Below are 18905 nucleotides of genomic sequence, written 5' to 3' on the forward strand. Positions count from 1 at the left end.
ACTTAGAAATAGCCTGCTGGATACATAGGTGGTTGTATTTGTTTCAATTAATATCTATCGCTTTACTTGAGTTGACTGTATTTATTTCTGTCCCATATCAGCCAATCAGTGGCCATTTGCAGGTCAGGATAACATATTAAAAGTATTAAATGTATTAAAAGTCACCTGTTAAGTAATGTTAGCAGCTGAAAAATAAACCTGTCATCAGCCCCTAGTAGATGTTTCCAAAATACAACAAACTGAACATACAGGCCAACACCAATTTATCTGTTGCTCCAGCTTCAGCCTTTCTCACTCCTGGTCGAGTCAGAAGACTGTTATCATCCACCATACCTTTGTGCTCACGGTTACATTAATAAACATTGAGTGTAGAAGTTAAGATGAAAAAAACTAACAACTTAGTTAGGTTTAGAGAAAGATTGTGGTTTGGGTTCAAATAACTACTTACTAAAGTAACAACCATGACTCAGTTTGAAATAAAAAAAACTCTTCCCTTTCATAGACACTGGCTTTATATGGCGTCACCACTAATTATAACACATATCATGTGATAACATTCAAATTAACTGTAGTCAATAACATGGGCCTGGCAATCATTGTTAGTATTGTGCTTCTTGATGCCCGTACTGGGTTTGTAGCGGTACAACACAATAGTCAAGGTTGACTAGAGTGTGTGATGATCTGTGTGACATAAGTTCACATGGAGTCTTGTCACATGTCAGTTCAGAACAACAACGCATCCTGATGATATCTTGACTGTAATCTCCATAATTAAAAAAAAATACTGAATCCTACATTTCCCATAATGCAATTAGTAGCTTTTTTTAAAATCTGAGTTGTTAAGGCAGGCTTTCTGTCATAAAACCCAAGTTAAGGAAACTTTAATCATCCTTTTCTAAGTTTTATCAAAGGTCGCCACAGGCTGAGTCCTACTCCACATGACAAGTAAACTGAACTTTATGTGTTAAATTGGTGGAGTTCCCCTTTAATGTGTGCCAGATGTTACCAGTATGTGTTGACCTTAAGAACAATGGACTCCAACAAGCGAAAAGCAGCAGAATTGGCTGTTACGGTTCACTAGGATGCACAATACTAGCTTAGACATTACACACCATTATTGATTCAGTGCATCAAAATTAATTACTTTTTGAAGGCTGAAGCAACAAATCATATCAGGGTGTGGTTGGGCTGCTTTAGTCAGAACATAGGAAAAGAAACCAAACAATCAGCAACTTTAAAATCACTATAAATCACAGCCTCAAACAGTTTATTGCTTTTATAAAAGGAGAACACGCCAGTTTAATACAAAGAATGTAAGTGTTAAATAAATCTATAGTAAGTTAAACAAGGGACTGATGACAGCACATAAATGGATTCTCTGACAGACGATGCTGAGTTTTTTTTATTAGCTTTCAGTAACTGTCTGCATTATTCATGAGGGGGTGACATGTTTACTGTCGCCTTATTTGCACTTCTGTAATTTATATGTGTTTAACTATCAGTTATCATCATTGTACTTTGTGCTGCTGAATTCTTTAGCTGTGCCACTGTAGGAAAGTAAAGTTGAAACATGTTTATGTTCAGCTTACTGTCAAACTTTATCTAATCTAAGTTTTTTTTGATATAAGACTTTCAGTTTATCAGCATTCAATAACAGCACTTTTTTCACTTCCTACTAACTAATGAATTCTGAAGCTTCCACCAAGAGGCTATTATTTAATTCATGTTATATATGTACAACTATTACTACGTCAACATTTCCTATTTTCACATGAAAAGTTGTTTTACTTAAACTAGTCATTTGCAGGGACGTTGAGGCTTCTCTCCTCAATACAGAAGAGGTGAATGGATTTGTAATTGTTGCGCTCAAGGTATTTTTAAGAGAAAGTATAATTAAGAGAAATGAGCAATGAATAAAGTGCCAATAAAAGGAGTTCATCTAGTCCACCATCCTCATCTAACGGTGTCAAAATGTATCTTTTGAGAGAACAACAGACGTGTTCACAATAGATCCTGTGTGTTGGTAAAATGCAACCTGAAACCAACAGTACAGTCATTTCTGAAGTAACTTGTTGTGGCAAAAGAGTGACTATGACATTGTCAGGGAAAATATATTCACACAGAAAGTCATCGATAAAGTAATTCTACTTTAATTATATATGACTTTTTTACTTGTTATAAATACATAACTTAGCAATATTATAATCAAATACATGCTGTACATACTGTACATATAGTACACCTACGTACTTGTGTATCTACTGTATATAATGTCTTTATCAAGCTTCATATCATCACATGATCTTTCCCCAGCTGCATTCAAGCTTGTGTGTATCAGTGTGAAGCTTCTTTGTTATTTGTTTCTACTTATGTTGAGAGTTAAATTCCATGTACACAACACACTTGGCCAATCAAGTTGATTCTCATATGCATGTGTTAGGAAATAGTGTTAGGTGAGAACAGGGGAATATATTTTTAACAAGTGAGCAGTTGTGTGACAGAGTAGAGATATTACTGAATTCATCCCACACACTTCCTGATATATCAACAGTAAAGCCCCATTCCTACTCCTCCTGTTCCATCAACTTCAAGCAGAGCGCTGTGTGTTTTCAGATATTTCCACCAAGGGGCAGCAAAGGGATAAATCTTCCAATTCTGTGTGCAGCACAGTAGAAATGTTTCTACACAAAGTAAGTTGGAAACTCTGAATGTGTTTGATTGTGGAATTTTTTGAGGGGTTAGAATAATAATAAGAATAAAAACTGAAACTTATTAAAGACATCCTGCTAGTTTAATGTTATCAGATTTATACCATGTTTTCTGTTTCTGTGCAAAAAGTGCAGCAAGTACATTAAAATACAAGTTAAACTGATCTAACACTGATATTAAAGTTTATGTAATTTTAATTTTAAAAGGCTAAAAACTATTTTACGGCGGACGATTTTCTATCTGGGTCCTCCAAATGATCTCATTAGTGTTGTAATGTTCCCCTTTAATGAAACATTTCTGTCTCTCACAGGACACCGGGACATAACACAGAAAACCTAAACTGTTTCACTCGCTGAGCTGCAGCCATGCTTCTCTATCATATACTGTCTGCACACACTGTGCTTGCAGTATCCTTGTACAACTCGCAATTCCCGGCAATTACCCAGTGCAAAACTGTCATTCAGGTTACTAGATAAGTTAAAGGACACCTTGGTCAAAGCATTAAAAATAAAACCTGCGCGTGAAACCTTACAGACAGGGCTAAATTCAGGATCGTGAATTTATTTAATGAACCTCAGAAATACAGAAGATGCAATCAAGTTAAAAGATGTGACGGAAATATTTAGACTTCTTCTAGATGATTACATAAAAAATAATAAGTCTACATTGTTAAACAAAAGTATGTTTAGTGCAACAAAACGTTTTACATTTCAGTGAAAGATTGGTGGAGCTTTTGATTCCAGATGTACCTTTAACTTCTTATGTTAAAGGTACACAGAAACATTACCAACACAGAAACATTTAATGAAGTTAATTTTGTCTTAAGCCTGTACGCTCCTTAACCAAACTTTGAGTAACTTGTCAGTGAGTCATTGAACTGTTTAGAAACCAAAATGATTTTGTTACTTCTATTGTTTTCCAATAGTCAACCATCAAGTATCAGAGCATCCATGACTATGTGTTACTAGCGCTAACATTCAGAGAAAGTGTCAGGTCAGTCTGCAACTATGTGTTGGTTGTATGTTTAGTATTGATTGTTAGTATGAGTTGTAAATTATTATACTGTATGTACTGTAATGTTTCGTCCTCACTACTAGACTGGCATGATTGGACTGATGAATATTCCTATATTTGGACTGATGAGTTTTCCATTATTCATCACCTTTTATTTAAATTAATGCTTGAATCAAGTTGTATGTATTGAGTATTGAGTATGTATTCTCGTCCCACTTACTATGACTATGAAGTAAAGAAGATATGAAAAAGTGACTGGCTGTTTTTCTGCAGACATTGACAACTGATCTGCATTTGAAGACAGGTAATGAGGCAGCAGCAGTATTACACAGTTAAGCAGCTGTACAAAGAAGCAATCCATGCAGACGTTGATGTGTAGAGAAGTAGAGAAGCGACTTCAAGTGACCATACCTGACACATGGTCACCTTCAGGCCTGGACCCAATTTCTCAGAACCGAAGGCAGCCGAAGGCCTCAGCACAGTCCGTAGCTGAACCCTGATAGCATTAACCCTGTAGTATTTGATACAAGGCACACTGTGACAAAGGTGACGCAGGTAAATAGGCAGCATGCTTGTGCTGAATGTCAGAGAGCTACACACAGTCAAGATATGACTACTGCTAGTGAACGGAAGCCATATACTGACCCAGTGGGGTCTGGAAATGGGACAAAATGGATAATTGGAGTGAAAAAAAATTATTGCAACTTTGGCTCCAGCCACTTAAAATGGGCTGCACAAAAGTTTCAATCCTCATTTGTCACAAAGCTGTTTGGACGTCAGAATCTGTCCATGTTTAGGATATTGTCGATATTGTGTAAATGTAATCCTGTAAAATTATTTATGCAATGACAACGTTTTTATATGTTAGAAATGTCATTTGCATTAATTAGCTCTTGGGTTATTCAGATACTTTATTTTTAATTGTTTAATAAATTTCTGGGTGCCGTCTTATTTCCACCAGTAGATGGCAGCAGAGTGCAGCAAACAACAGGTTGTTGATGCACATTAAAACACAGACACTTAAATGTGATTTGCATAATAAAAGCATTATGCTTCTGTATACAATATGGTGTAGTATTAGTAGTAGTTTATGTCTTTTGATGTAGTATTTTTATATTCTAGAATAATATTTTTATTGTTAAAGTACTCAATGCTAAGTATGGATTAAGGGTGAGGATATGCAATGCTGCAATATGTTTTGGTTTCACACCAGCAATGGGCAATTAACAAAAATTATGTTAACTAACATACAACACAACATCACAAAAAAGGGCACAAGACTAACTTTTTTTTGATTATATTTAATAATGCTGCATAATACAAAACATCACTGGTATTCCTTTGTTGAGCCATAACTTCCCTTGAATTCATGGTTTCAAATGAAATATCAAGGCAGATTTTATGTGGCAACCATCTTAGATCCAATTGTACATGCTGCAAAGGAATCATAGAACAAATCTCGACAACAAAACACCTTTCATTCTGTTGACACTGTTGCTTTGCACACAAAAGCAGCCACACAGTTAAGTGAGAATGACTAGTAGCATATAACTGGCCCAGATTTGCAATAGGAGAAAACAGCAGAGGCAAAAGATATACAATATCTGATATGGAGCGCATACTTATTAAGTAAATGTATAAAAACATTAATTGTCGGGTAATCCAATAAAGAGTATGAAAAATATAAATAAAACTTTGTCTGTTAAATGAATTAAAATCCTTACAAAATAATATACTAGTGATAAGAAATGTAAATTGTTTCATGACCTATTTAACAACTTTTATACATTTGGTAAAATAAAAAGACAAAATGCTTTGGAAAAAAAAAAAAGAGATTTATGGTGTCTGACTGTTAACAAGGAGGTAGCTTCTCTCCTCCTGTGCCCTAGTTTGATAACATTCACATACCAAATTGTACCTTGTCCTCAAAGTTAAGACTTTCTAGATGTAAAAGCCATAAATGCTTCAGCTTCACAATAGCCAGGCCAGAAATTCAGTTAATATTGAGACTACTGATTGAAGTAAAATGTAAGTTTGTTCTATAGGAATAGCTGTTTGCAAAGGCACTGTGATGCACAGCAAAGTCAAATCAAAAACAATTCATACAGGTTCATTTAGGACATACACACCCAATCAGAAAAAGGACTTTTGGTGTCATCTGTCATGATAAGATCGTTTCATACAGATTGAAGAAATTACCAGGTGACACCCAAACACACAAATTAAAAGCTTTTTAAGACAGGGACTGAAATTTAGAAACAAAACAGTTTTGTGTCACAAAGCTTCACCCTTCATTAACCTACTTGTAGTTTAATGAAGTGTACGATTGCTGACAATAAATTTTACAGCTAAATTGGAATTAAGATTCCAGACAGAGGCTTTAATCTTCAAAGCTCAATAAAAACTGCCTATTTCTGGCAAGGCTAATGGAAGTAGGACTGCAGGGTACCACGGCGGCGGACATCAGATGTCCAGCAGTGGAAGCCACCGCCCAGGGAGTTGGCATGGCGAATGTTCACCTTTATGCACTTAATACCTGCAATTTAAAAAAAAACCCACACACATTTACATTTTCTGTATAAGCACAGTGTATCATCCTCAATTCCTCAAAAAAATGAATGAATAACGATATAAACTATGAACTCACCAAGGTTCTCAAACATTTTTTGAATGGTGGTTTCATTGGCGTCGACCATAACACGCTTCTCATCCAACATCAGGACGTTCATGGACAGCCATTTGGAGGACATCCACAGTGGGTGGTCTGCAAAGAAAGAAAGAGAGAGAGAGAAAGTGGTATTTTCAGCAAGACTGAATGCTGAGTAAGAGAAGATATGTTGTAGTTTAGGTACCCACCATCTGGAATCAGAGGTGTTGGAGGTTTCACGACAGTCCATCCAGCCTTCTTGAACATCTCAATCTGAGGTAAAGAACAGAAAGCAGTGGTGAACGTGGGGCGTAACGGTAAAAATCAAAGCAGGATGGTGTATCAGCCACCACGAGGAGGCTGGAGAACACTAAGAAAGGAAAAGTAGTGCTTCATGTCTAACAGTACCTGGCGACATGGGCGGTCAGGGTTTGACAGCACCAGTCCCGGTCCAATGATGTTAAAAGTGGCATCAATGTGCATGGGGTTAGGGTCCTCAAATGATAATATGTGGACTTTATATTCTGGAGCGAGATGACGACGCATCCACTCGATTCCCATGAAGTTTGTAACCTGAAAAAAACAAACAGTATAGGAGGTTTGAGGGAGTTGCAGATGTAGTTTAGACCCACCACGTGACATATGGTCTTTTTTACACCCTTCTCACCTGACTTCTCTGAACAAAGATGTCCTTTCCAGCTCGGATAAAATCAGCAGCATCGAAGCAGGGCTCGTACTCAGTAGTCACAAACCTCCCCTCGGCGGCCAGCTTGTGTCTGTCCTGCACTGTGCGTATGGGGTAGTCCTGAATGACACAACCCAATACATCAATTAAGCAGTGCTGTATAGTTTCTTCATATAGAGTGATAAACACCATAGGTCAAATAGTTCAGTGGCGATATGGGCGATAGGAGGAAGTAAAACAAGGTGTGTTAATGCAAATTTAGGTGTGTTGACATTAGATACATGATCCCCACCCTAATAGTATCTGAGGTTAATCTCCCAAGATAAGGCCTCACCTGATCGTACAGCTCGTTGGCCATGGTGGGTTTGGGAGCAGTGGTCCACTTAGCACCTTTTCTGAAGTACTCTTTGATCAAAGGTCTATAGGCGCGGTACTCAAAGAAGCGAGCCCTCCAGGCCATAGGAGCTTCGATTATCTCATTACCCACAATTAGGAGGATGTCTCTGGGCATGGCAGCATACATACCTACAAAAGATTCAATTCAATTATTTAATTATTGGACAGACTGGATGAGGCTGGCTTAGAAAAAGCCTTTGATGGTATGTAGCTGGTTGAGGGGAAGATAATTTTCCCTAGTCACACTCTTATTCCTTTTTATTCTAGAAAAAGAAAATGTATTTTAAAAAGACACCAATGTTTGTACACGTGCTTCGAATGTTTTTACCTGTTGACGTGAAATCTGGAGTTTTGTACTCAACGGACCAGTCGATTGGTTCTGGCCTCCTCACGGTGACGCCCTCGTGCTGCAGAATATTGCACATTTCTTCAATCTCAGCAACTGCTTTTTTCAAGTGGTCCACAGGAAAAGACTGGGCCCCGTGCTTCTCGTAGAATGGCCAGTGCTTCTCGTATGTGTTAGCCTGTTGAGGGATTTACAGAAAGGCAACATGCAGATCTCAGTAAAGCGTTTGGCGGGAACCATCTCCTGCAGTGGGATGCACATGGAGATGTGTTGCAGTGGTCTTCAAATAAGGGATTTTTTTTGTGTGAGAGCTTACTTTCACTTCCACAGAGAAGGGAGGCACATGGGCATTTTCAGCACGACCCACAATCACCTCCTCAAGAGGGTCCCATTCATTGTAGCTACATACAGGACATTCCTGCTGCACAGGCTCAGTTACATGTTCATCTTCGACAGCAAGCCGAGACTGTGCAGCTGCTGCTGCGCTCGAAGTGCTCTGGAAGGCCCTCTGCACCCATCCAGTCACGGCCCGGCCAAGCTGAGGAGGGGAAAGACTGAATTAAAACTTTGTAATCTTCACCTTAAAAACGTGCTTTAACTCAATGCTAGGGAAATAAAATTAGAGATGCTGACAAAGGCTTTTGTTTTAACCTATTTGGATTAAAGAGTCCTATCCAGATCAAAATACAATCTGTGTATTGTAAAAACATGACGCGTGCACTTCTGCACGCTTGATCAAATTCAGATCATGTGAAATTAGAAATGACACCATCCAATAAACGACTGCAGCACATTCAAACCCAGTAAGGCGTTGTAAGCTGACAAAAGAAAGGCAGTGACCATTGAATATCAATGAGAAATGCGTTCAGTAGTGTGAACTGGTTTGGTGCCAAAGTACACGTAGTATTGAGCCGCGTTATCTGCACAGTGATCTGCACAGTGAACTGTACAGTGAGGCCGCTGCTGGCGCAGGAGCAGCTCCGGTGTCACTGAGTCTGGGAGCGCATCTGTGCCAAACAGCTGTTCCCTGTCACTCAATGAGCAGGAAAGAAAAAAGAAAGCTGCAATAAAAGTGCAAATAGGAAACAATCAGCCCTCGAGCTGCGGTCGTTTTGGTGTGATCGGTGTTTTGGATTGTTTTTAAGCCCACATGGTCGATTACATAGGACTTTATGACAGATAGTTTGTTGACGGACGTGTGCTTTTTTTTTTTTTTTTATAAACCAAAAAAACAAAAGTTGTTCTTAAATAAATGTAAAAAATAAATAAAGAAAGAAAGAAGAAACCACCGTGATACCAACCATGGCTCCGATCAGATGGGCTGCCTCGGCCCCTCTGCTACCTCCTCTCAGACACCTTACTCGCAGCATCGTCCGATGTAATAATGAGTGTGTCGGTGAAATCACGCGGCGGCGCAGGATCCACCTCTCAGTTTGCTCATGAATGAAGACGCCTCAGCCCGCAGCCAACTTTATAAGAGACGGTCTACGTGACTCTGTGACCATTGGTCGCTTTCATGTTGTGGGGCAACGTGACTGGAGAAAAGGCATTTCTGACTATTTCTGACTCACTAGCCCTGACCACAGCAAATTCTTATCAGCTGGACCAATGGCATCTGAAATTTCCACAGGGAATATCTGCAGCTATGTCGATCATTATTTTCATTATGTGGAATATTTCTGGCTTCATTCAAAACAGAAACCACACACACACACACACACACACATGCACGTTTGTCTTTATAGCCTCTTGGGGCTTTCACATTAACTTACATTTATTTCTCTCATTGATGAGATTTAGCCCAACCTTAAATAAAATAATTCATCTCAAATTCAGTGATATCACAGTGGGGGCACCATCTGTTCCCCATGAGGAAAGCAACGTCAGCACAATGTGAATGATGCAACAGGCTTCAGTCACTGCAAATTACTGGACACATCTAGTTTGCTACTGAGTAAAAAGACTGCATAAATTAAACTTTTTGGTGTTTGCGTGTTGTTTTATTTGTATTTTCTTTAATTCACAACCAAGGTAACAACACACAGGTCTAAATCATCATGATTTTGTGTGTCATGCTTGCATACCTACCTGTTTTAATTCCAGTGATGTGAAATCTACATTAATATGTTCGCAACGTGACCCAACGCACACTGGTGAACAGATAATAGAAGAGAAAGATACCACATGCTTCACTCGACTGTGCACACAGGAGTTTCATAACCCATGGACCTCAGTGACCGGCATTGGCTGGAGAGACCGGAATTACCTCGCCCTCTAAAACGACTCTCTGGTTGATGCCAGGTTCAAAGAAAAAAGTCCAAAAGTCACAAATTTGGTCATCATATCACTGCAGCTGCACTAATCCATTCATGGTCAGCATCCACACAAGCAAGCAGATACACAGCTGATTTCCACCTCTGGTCTTATTGTTGTGATGAATAGTCACTCTGACCTGTGTGCAAACAACTGATTTAATGCCTTTGTTATGTCAGCTGATATTGAGCTTTAATAGTGTTAGTGCCCAGGGCAGAGTTCACTGGAAATTTTCCCCATTTGGACTAGCGATCCTTTCACACTGCAGAGTTGCATAATATAACACGTTTACCTTGTTTTCTCAAGTAAACTTAAATGAGGTTTATGCACTAACGTACAGGCTAACTACTGAAATCGATATATAAACAGCTAGAAAGTATGTCAATGTGCATAAAAGTCTAAAAAATGTTGGATTTTAAAGAAACTGATCCAGAAAATAATCATTACTAACTTTATGGCACCGTCTAATCCTCACACCTTTCAGCTGTCATCACAATCATTATTAATGTCATCGTTAACAGTATGCCATCACTGTTTATTGCTCTGCAGTCCAACCCTGACTGTTACTGATTTCTTTTACCCATCTTAGTTTTTGAGTTTGAGTTTGTATTTGTGCTGGTGTGGGTTTTTTTTTTTTTTTTTTTCTGGTGTGCATGTTGGACTCGTGTCTGTCTCTACACTCTTGCAGCAGCAAATGAAGAATTGCTCAAAATGGCATAATATGACTTAAACCTTTAAGTGATGCCTCTATGTTTACGATGTTTCAGCCCACAGTCGGATTTCTTTCTTAGATTTAAAGTAAGACATTGATTTTATCTTTCCAGTCATCATATCTCATGTTGAACTTTAGAGCGGAAACAATTGTTTGGAGCCAGTGAATCAAACTGGGGCACAAAAAAACAAACAAACAAACAAACAACAAGAGTGCCACCTACAGAAATCTTTAACTGCTTTAAAATAGAAACAGGACGTTTTACAATTTTAGTGTCGCAAAAAAAAAAAAAACACAGAGAAATTGAGATTAAACTTTTTCTTTTTATCTTATTTTATATGTTTGTGATTGTTTGTATGCCTGTAACCGAAACACAACAGTTGTCACATCAGTGGCATTCAATCAAACATTGCACCTAAATACAGTTTTTACTTACTTGTACTTTATTTCAACATTTAATGTCACTGAATCTCCTACTTCTACACATTGTTCCTTTTACTACTTGTCAGCTGGAGGTACAAGTTACTAAAAGGACTTTTACGCAAAAATTCTTGATATGGTTCAGGTTTTTGTGTCCAATGTGGCACAAATACCCAATTCTGATTTAAAAAATCGAAGACGACCAGTAAACAAAAGTATAGATTTGTGGACTACAGATTGTCTTGCATGTAAAGGGACAATGCAGCCTATTTACCACATCATCAGTAGTGATCAAAGAAACTAAACCTTCTGTTTGCTGCCTGAATGTCTGGCATTTGCGCTCCGCCTCCTGCACCAACTGACCCCGGGCGAGCTGCAAAACGTTGTTTATCAGAGCTGTAACCTCGTCATCTGACCCCGAGTGGAGGAAGAGGCAGAGTAGCCAGTTTACTCTGCTCTCACATGTGTTCCTCTCAACGACTTGTGAGGAGTCAAACCAAAGTTTCCGTCCAAATTAAACTCCCAGAGGATCATAACGCACTCATGGTTGGATGCACAGTCTGCAGTTCCAGTCAACCTCTGCAGACTGTCCTAAATATTCCAGTTTCTGACTTGAAAACGCCCCGCCCCAAACCCAAACCCGTTTCCCCACATTTTCAGGGGCTGCACCTTTGTTTTTTTGCAGGGTTTTGTGGGATCTGTGACTTTTAACCAAGGAAACAAGATGCTGCTTTATGTTATTTCAGTCATTTTAGCCAGTATCCTCATCATACCACTCGTACTCAGAACTTTTTACCCTTATCTTTGGATCGATGTCCTCTATTGCGGGGAGCTGCTGCGGATTTTAGCCACTTTTATTTCAAGGCGCAGACGGAGACCTCTGTTTTTCGTTTTGGACCGTTTCTTGGAGCAGACCGCGGCGCGCACACACAAGCCGTTCATTGTTTGTGGTGATGAAACGTACTCGTACACTTCCACAGATAAGAGGAGTAACAAGATAGCCAACGCCCTTCAGGCTCACCCTGGGTATAAAGCTGGAGACACCGTGGCACTTTTCATGGGCAATCAACCCGCCTTCATGCTTACCTGGCTGGCCTTGGCAAAGTTAGGCTCCCCTGTGGCTCTTCTTAATCACAACATCCGCACAAAGTGTTTGCTGCACTGTTTTAACTGCTGCAAGGCCACCGTGCTGATAGCAGCCTCAGGTATGAAGCAGTGGACCTGTGTTCAAGTGTTTTCCATGAGCACAGCTCGTCTTGACTCTTTACGCACATCTATTGCGTACTGTATACGAACACATTCAGGCTGGACGAGTTTTTATAACAGCTGAGAAACATATTTCTTTGGTTTTCGGTTTTAATTCAGCACCTGGGCCTGTGCCTACAGGTTGATGCTTCATTAGGAGAGGTTAAAAGTCCTGGTTTGGCACTGTGGAAGTCTCATATGGGAAACAAACAGTTGTATCCTGAATTCAAAGAGCAGAAATAAAGGAACTAATACAATATTTAAGTTGTAATGTTATGCTGTCCATTTGTTTTTGGGGTGTCATTGGTTATTTTCATCATGATGGTCTAAACAGCTTATATTTCCTAATGGGATGGATTTGGGGAGTCATCCTCAATGGACACCTGTCATTGAGGTGGAAGGGACTCAAGCTAATTATTAAATGTGAGGACACAGTTAAATATTTGCTGTTTGAATTTCAACATTGAGCTAAATGTATTGTTTAAAGTTTAAAGTTCGAATTTCTGTGAAAGAAAACAGATACGTAATAATGAAAGTGAAACTGCCTCTGTGAGGCATTAATCATACTTTGCATCATTTTCCGTAAAGTTTCATATTTCACTCCCTATATTGAGGCAACTGTCCGTGTTGTTGTAAAACTAGTGTTTGTTCTCTACGCACCTTTTCAGAGCTGAAGGAAGCAGTGGAGGATGTGCTGCCCTCGCTGCTCGAGCAGGGCGTCACTGTCCTCCTGATGACCAAACACTGCGACACGCCTGGAGTCCAGAGCTTCTCTGATGAAGTGGACGAGGCCTCAGATGCTCCACTCCCTCGATCCCTCAGATCGCACATCACCTTCAAAAGTCCCGCAGTTTATATTTACACCTCTGGAACTACAGGTATTGGAGTGGCTGCACGTCTCTGTTTGTGTTACAGTGTGATGGAGTGATGTGGACCAACAACATATCTCGGGCCTCGTTTAGTTTTCATTTGTGCTGTTTTGGGTCTTGTTGCATTTTTAGGTCTTCCCAAGGCGGCTGTGGTCAATCAGAACCGCCTCCTAACGGCTCTGGCTGTTTTATCATCAATCGGTGTAACTTCGAGCGATGTCATCTACCTCAACCTGCCTCTGTATCACACGGCTGGATTTATGATCGGCTTTATTGGCTCCATAGAGACAGGTGAGTTGGGCTGTAACCTCAAAGCAAAGTGTCAACAGATTGACCTTGTGAGATCTGTGTGAGATTCCTTGCAGGTTCTTTACTGAGTAACAGTAAGTTTTCTTTACTACATTTGAGGTTTTATAACAGATATAATTAAAACAAGAAGTATAATTAAACCAAAGAGCGCACCACAAGTCACCATACATCAGTGCAGCACACATGAGTTGAGTGCAGTGGACCCTGAATACAAGCAGCAGGTCTTTTCTATCCTAGTGGCTTCCCGAAAGAGGTGACAGCATTTTTGTACCATAAATTAAACAAAATGATGTATAATTTACAGTGCATCCATATTTGGCAATTTTGAAATATTTATAATAACTAATGGATTTCAGGTCACTATTGTTCCAAGTCTTCTCCGTTTGTAGATGGTCTCTCTCACTGTGGATCTTTGGAGTCCAAGAGTCTTAGAGCTCAGCTTTGTAACTCTTCCCAGACTGGTCAGTTCAGTTTGGTAGTTTTTTTAGATGTAGTAACTAATCGGGTGGATATTTTTTCACAGCCCTGTACCCTAAATAAACTATTTCATGTTCATGTTTTGAAGACACATAGTTTCACAGAACGCAGACTGTTTTAGACAAATACCTAAGTTCTGAATCATTTTATTAATATGGAAAAATCTAGGACACTGGAAGGTAAAACCTTTACTGCATATTTATGCTTTTTTAGATTTGTTGCAACGTTCATTGATAAGGGTGCTGTATGTCCTGATTCATTTTAGTTGTTGCCACATGTCTCTATATGTAGCTTCATGAAAACTCCTGTTACCTCTTCACAAGGTTGTCACAAATTAGCTAAATATGAGGTGAGAGTTTTAAAAGACCTAATTTATATCACTACACAGAAGATATCCTGCTGCCCCTTCTCTCTCTTCCTGTTTTTGGGAGATTAAATAAAACACATGACCCACTAATGTGAAAAGACCAGATTACCAACTGCTTTTTTCTAAATAGGCTAAAGTTCAAGCTGCTGTTATATGTCAGGGCTACACACGTTTTTTCCAGGGCTGCCACAGAACAATGTCATTGTTAAACATCATACAGGGTACACAAAACTTAATTCAGTTACTTTTAGTAAAATATAATTTGAATATGATTTATAATATAACTAACAACGGGACACAGAAATAACATTGTAATTAATACATTTAGCAGATAACCTGAAAAAATGTACACCTGAAATATTTTGGACAATAATTTAGACAATGTCAGTAACAAACATGGTGTCTTTGTCTGTTTCTCTGGGTTTATATCTGTATATTTAACGTTTTAAAAAGCTGCGAGTGACAGAATTAGCTAAATTCAAATCTTCACAGATGAAACTTCTGATGATGCTGTTTAGCTCATAATCTGATTTTGTTTAATATATTTTTTTAAGGATCCACTATAATTCTGAAGAGGAAGTTTTCTGCGTCTCAGTTTTGGGACGACTGCAGAAAATACAACGTGACTGTTGTCCAGTATATAGGGGAGGTGATGCGTTACCTCTGTAGCACACCAAAGGTAAAATGCTTTTTACAGCTTTTCAGAACGTAATGTTCAGCCATTCAGAACTTAGTACAACAAAACTTAAAACTACAAATAGTATTTGTTTTGCTGACGAATCACTAAATATCCGTTACTCCAGCTTCACCCCTTTTTTGTTGTCCTTGTCGAGTGGAAGCAACTCTGCAGTGTCTTGATCATGTGACAGTTAAAAGTCTCCTGTGAAACCCAAACCAGGCAATCTTTAGGGTTGGCAGCAGGTTAATGTGACCCTCCCTCATTCTCAGGGCCAGGGAAATATAAATAGAGAAGATTTGTTGGACTATAATTGCTGTTCAGAGAAATTGTAGGCAGCTTGATTTATGTTATTGGCTATCTTTCTTTTTTAATTAAAATAGCTATTGCAACTCTAACAAGCTCCGTGGTCCCTCTGCCTCATCTTGAACGTGGTGGGTTCTGTCTTTAGAGACACCTGCGGAGGCAGAGGCAGATAAAGTTAGATACACGTTTTCAAATTTGCACATTCCCACATTCCCACAGCTGGCTTACTAAAATAGAAATCGTTAAATCTCAACTCAACTCTCAGGTTCCAGCCTCTTACATCATTATCCGCTGGAGTTTAAACAACAGCTTTTTGGATCCATATAAATGCTAATTGCTGATATAATTAATATTTAAAGTATCTGAATAACTACTTCTGATGTATTAGCTGTATTTAGTAGTACTGTAAACATTCTCCCTACATGTACGGCTATTCAGAGTATCTAGTTGCATCACATGAAGTAGAGTCTCAGTTTACGGTGTGACCCTTCACCAGCCAGAGGAGGTGGTTTCTCTGTATCTGGTCACCTCTAGGAATAGATGCTGGCCTTTACTTAGGAAGACCATATCAAGCAACTTGGCAACTAATCTCCCTGTACTAGTATGTGGTCTTAGGATCACACTGAATATAGTAAATATAATTTTTGTGGTTGTTAGAGAGATTCATATTTTTCAGTAACACAGAAGTTTCACACAGAAGTCGCAGTCTGACACTTTATGAACACCCTTACTAAAGGCTGATGTTGTGGTGCAGTATTTCTGCAGTACTCAAACAATGCTCCATGTATTGATTTTTATTTTTATTTTTTTATATGAAAATACAGAGAGAAAATGACAAGGACCATAAAGTAAGATTGGCCATTGGAAATGGTATCAGAGCAGACATATGGAGAGAGTTTCTCAGTCGCTTTGGCAACATTCAGGTTCGAGAGTTTTACGCCTCCACTGAGGGAAATGTGGCGTTTGTCAACTACGTAGGGAAAATTGGAGCTATTGGAAGAGTCCACTTTTTGCAGCGGGTAAGAGTGAATCTATTTGTGTTTCTGTGTTTCTTAGATTTATTACTCAGACAATGGTTTATTGATGCTTTGGGAACATCACTTCACTTCTTCCCATAGATGCTGTTTCCCTACGTTGTCATTAAATATGACACAGAGAGAGACGAACCAGTTCGAGATGCTAATGGTCTGTGTGTGGAGTCACCCAAAGGTGAAGATCAAATCATTTGAATTTCATTTTTAACCATAGCTCTATACACTTGATATAGATTTATATGCTTATCCTTTTTGCTATAAGACTGGGTCCAGTGACCATTACCAAACAAGTCAGGACTGTAAATAATCCAGTGATAGACAGTGTCAGTAAAAGATGTCACTTTTCTTTAAGGCGAGACAGGACTGATGCTGTCGAAGATCACAGACCTCGCTCCGTTTGTTGGCTACGCCCAGAATGAAGACCAGACGGAGAGGAAAAGGCTTCGTAATGTTCTCAAGAAAGGAGACCTTTACTTCAACAGTGGCGACCTGATGAGGATTGATAAAGACAACTTCATTTACTTTCAGGATCGTGTCGGTGACACGTTCAGGTACAGAACGCCTGCGCACCAAGATTTGATTCTTAGGGTTAGGAAAAAATGTTTGTTAATTTGTAACCTCACAGGCACAGACCTGCCAATTATACGTTTGCCTTGGATTATTAAACCCCTAATATGAAGCTGTCACTTATTTGAGAACACAGGTGGAAGGGTGAGAATGTGGCGACAACAGAGGTGTCTGACATCCTGACAATCAGTGATTGTCTCAAAGAAGCCAACGTTTATGGAGTCCAAGTGCCAGGTGATGTTCATTTCCTCAGTACATTTTACCTTACACTGTAAAAGGTAGGAGATTTTTATAAAAATGACTTTCAAATGGAAGAACATTAACGAGAGATTGTGTGCTTAGGAAAGAATTAGTTAACAAATATCACTTTGTCCCTTTCGCTTGTTTTGCAATGTAGGCCACGAGGGGCGAATAGGGATGGCAGCTGTCACTGTGAGGGAAGGCGTCCAGTTTGATGGGAGTCAAATATATAATCATGTGGTTAGGTACCTGCCCTCTTACGCCCGCCCTCGATTTATAAGAAAACAGGTAACTCACTTCCATACACACTTTCACATTTTGAAGCATGTTGAATGTGATTACATAAACAAAAATAATAACGAAGATGGTGATCTGTGTTTATGTCGTCTGGTCAGAGTTGAACAGTTCACTTTGACATGTCACTGCATTTGTCAAGTTGATGGGATCTGTACCTGTACCTAAGTCTTCTTCTTTCTCCTTCCTACTTTTCTTCCATCCAGAATGCTGTGGAGGTGACGGGGACTTTCAAGCAGATGAAGGCGAAGTTAGTGGAGGAGAGTTTTAATCCAAGACGTATCCAAGACTGTCTTTACATCCTTGATGACAATGAGAAGAGCTACATTCCTCTGACAGCTCAGGTCTACGACTGCATCATGTCAGGAAACATCAAACTTTAAGGCCGGTGCTAAATGCTTTTCCTTCTGGCTGTTTTTTTTTTTAAACTTTTATTAATGACAGCAAAACTTTTTTACTGGTACTTATATAATCTGTGTACAGTAAAATAATGTGGTAACACAAACCACATGGGGCTGGAGTCTGCATGTATGGGAAACAGAAGGGTTTACAGTGAAAATGATAAAGAAGGCCTGTCCAAAAACAAAAGTCACCACCTGGATTTAACTAAGCAAATAGGTAGGAGCCTCCCATTGGATAATTACTGCATGAATGATTATGTTTCAGCTGGCAAAAAGTTATTTAACATTAGCTGATGCATTGAGCAGCTTCTCATTTCTTAAACAACCATGTCGGAACACACATCCTGTGGTCGAGGAAAAGATGTTCATCTGTTTCAGAAGAGTCAAATTATTAGCATGAATCAAGCAAAGAAAACATCTAAAGAGTTTGATGAAACTACTAAAACTGTCCAATTGAAGAAGGTCATGTGGTCTGATGAGTCCAGATTTACCCTGGTCCAGAGTGATGGAGCATCAGGGTAAGAAGAGAGGCGGGTGAAGTGATGCCCCCATCATGCCTAGTGCCTACCACTAAACTTGTGGGGACAGTGCTATGATCTGGGGTTGCTGCAGTTGGTCAGGTCTAGGTTCAGCAACGTTATGTGTCCAAAGCATGAGGTCTGACTACCTGAATATACTGAATGACCAGATTATTCCATCAATGGATTTTTTCTTCCCTGATGTCACTTGCATATTCCAAGATGACAATGTTGTGACATTACAGAAGCTTATCGAAACGATGCCATGGTGAATTCGTGCTGTAATCAAAGCTAAAGGCGGTCGAATGAAATATTATGTGTGTGACTTTTTTTTTTGGACAGGCAGTGTATTTACAGGCA

General features: G+C 39.2%; 2 protein-coding genes across 2 annotated transcripts; one reads left to right on the forward strand and one right to left on the reverse strand.

Moving 5' to 3' along the window:
* Positions 1 to 5433: 5433 nt before the first annotated feature.
* gatm (glycine amidinotransferase (L-arginine:glycine amidinotransferase)) lies at positions 5434 to 9223 on the reverse strand. Its single transcript, XM_026378577.1, has 9 exons — positions 9099 to 9223; positions 8114 to 8335; positions 7780 to 7975; positions 7390 to 7580; positions 7038 to 7175; positions 6779 to 6943; positions 6580 to 6643; positions 6371 to 6487; positions 5434 to 6259 (listed from the first exon to the last, which is right to left on the reverse strand). The coding sequence occupies exons 1-9, from the start codon at positions 9165 to 9167 to the stop codon at positions 6147 to 6149; spliced, it is 1275 nt and encodes a 424-aa protein (XP_026234362.1). The 5' UTR covers positions 9168 to 9223; the 3' UTR covers positions 5434 to 6146.
* Positions 9224 to 11895: 2672 nt separating this feature from the next.
* Positions 11896 to 18400, forward strand: zgc:158482 (hsFATP2a_ACSVL_like domain-containing protein). Its single transcript, XM_026377577.1, has 10 exons — positions 11896 to 12447; positions 13156 to 13365; positions 13489 to 13647; positions 15064 to 15188; positions 16316 to 16510; positions 16610 to 16700; positions 16878 to 17076; positions 17229 to 17326; positions 17490 to 17620; positions 17833 to 18400. The coding sequence occupies exons 1-10, from the start codon at positions 11967 to 11969 to the stop codon at positions 18007 to 18009; spliced, it is 1866 nt and encodes a 621-aa protein (XP_026233362.1). The 5' UTR covers positions 11896 to 11966; the 3' UTR covers positions 18010 to 18400.
* Positions 18401 to 18905: the final 505 nt, after the last annotated feature.

This window comes from Anabas testudineus, chromosome 3 (assembly GCF_900324465.2).
Source record: "Anabas testudineus chromosome 3, fAnaTes1.2, whole genome shotgun sequence".
NCBI lineage: Eukaryota > Metazoa > Chordata > Actinopteri > Anabantiformes > Anabantidae > Anabas > Anabas testudineus.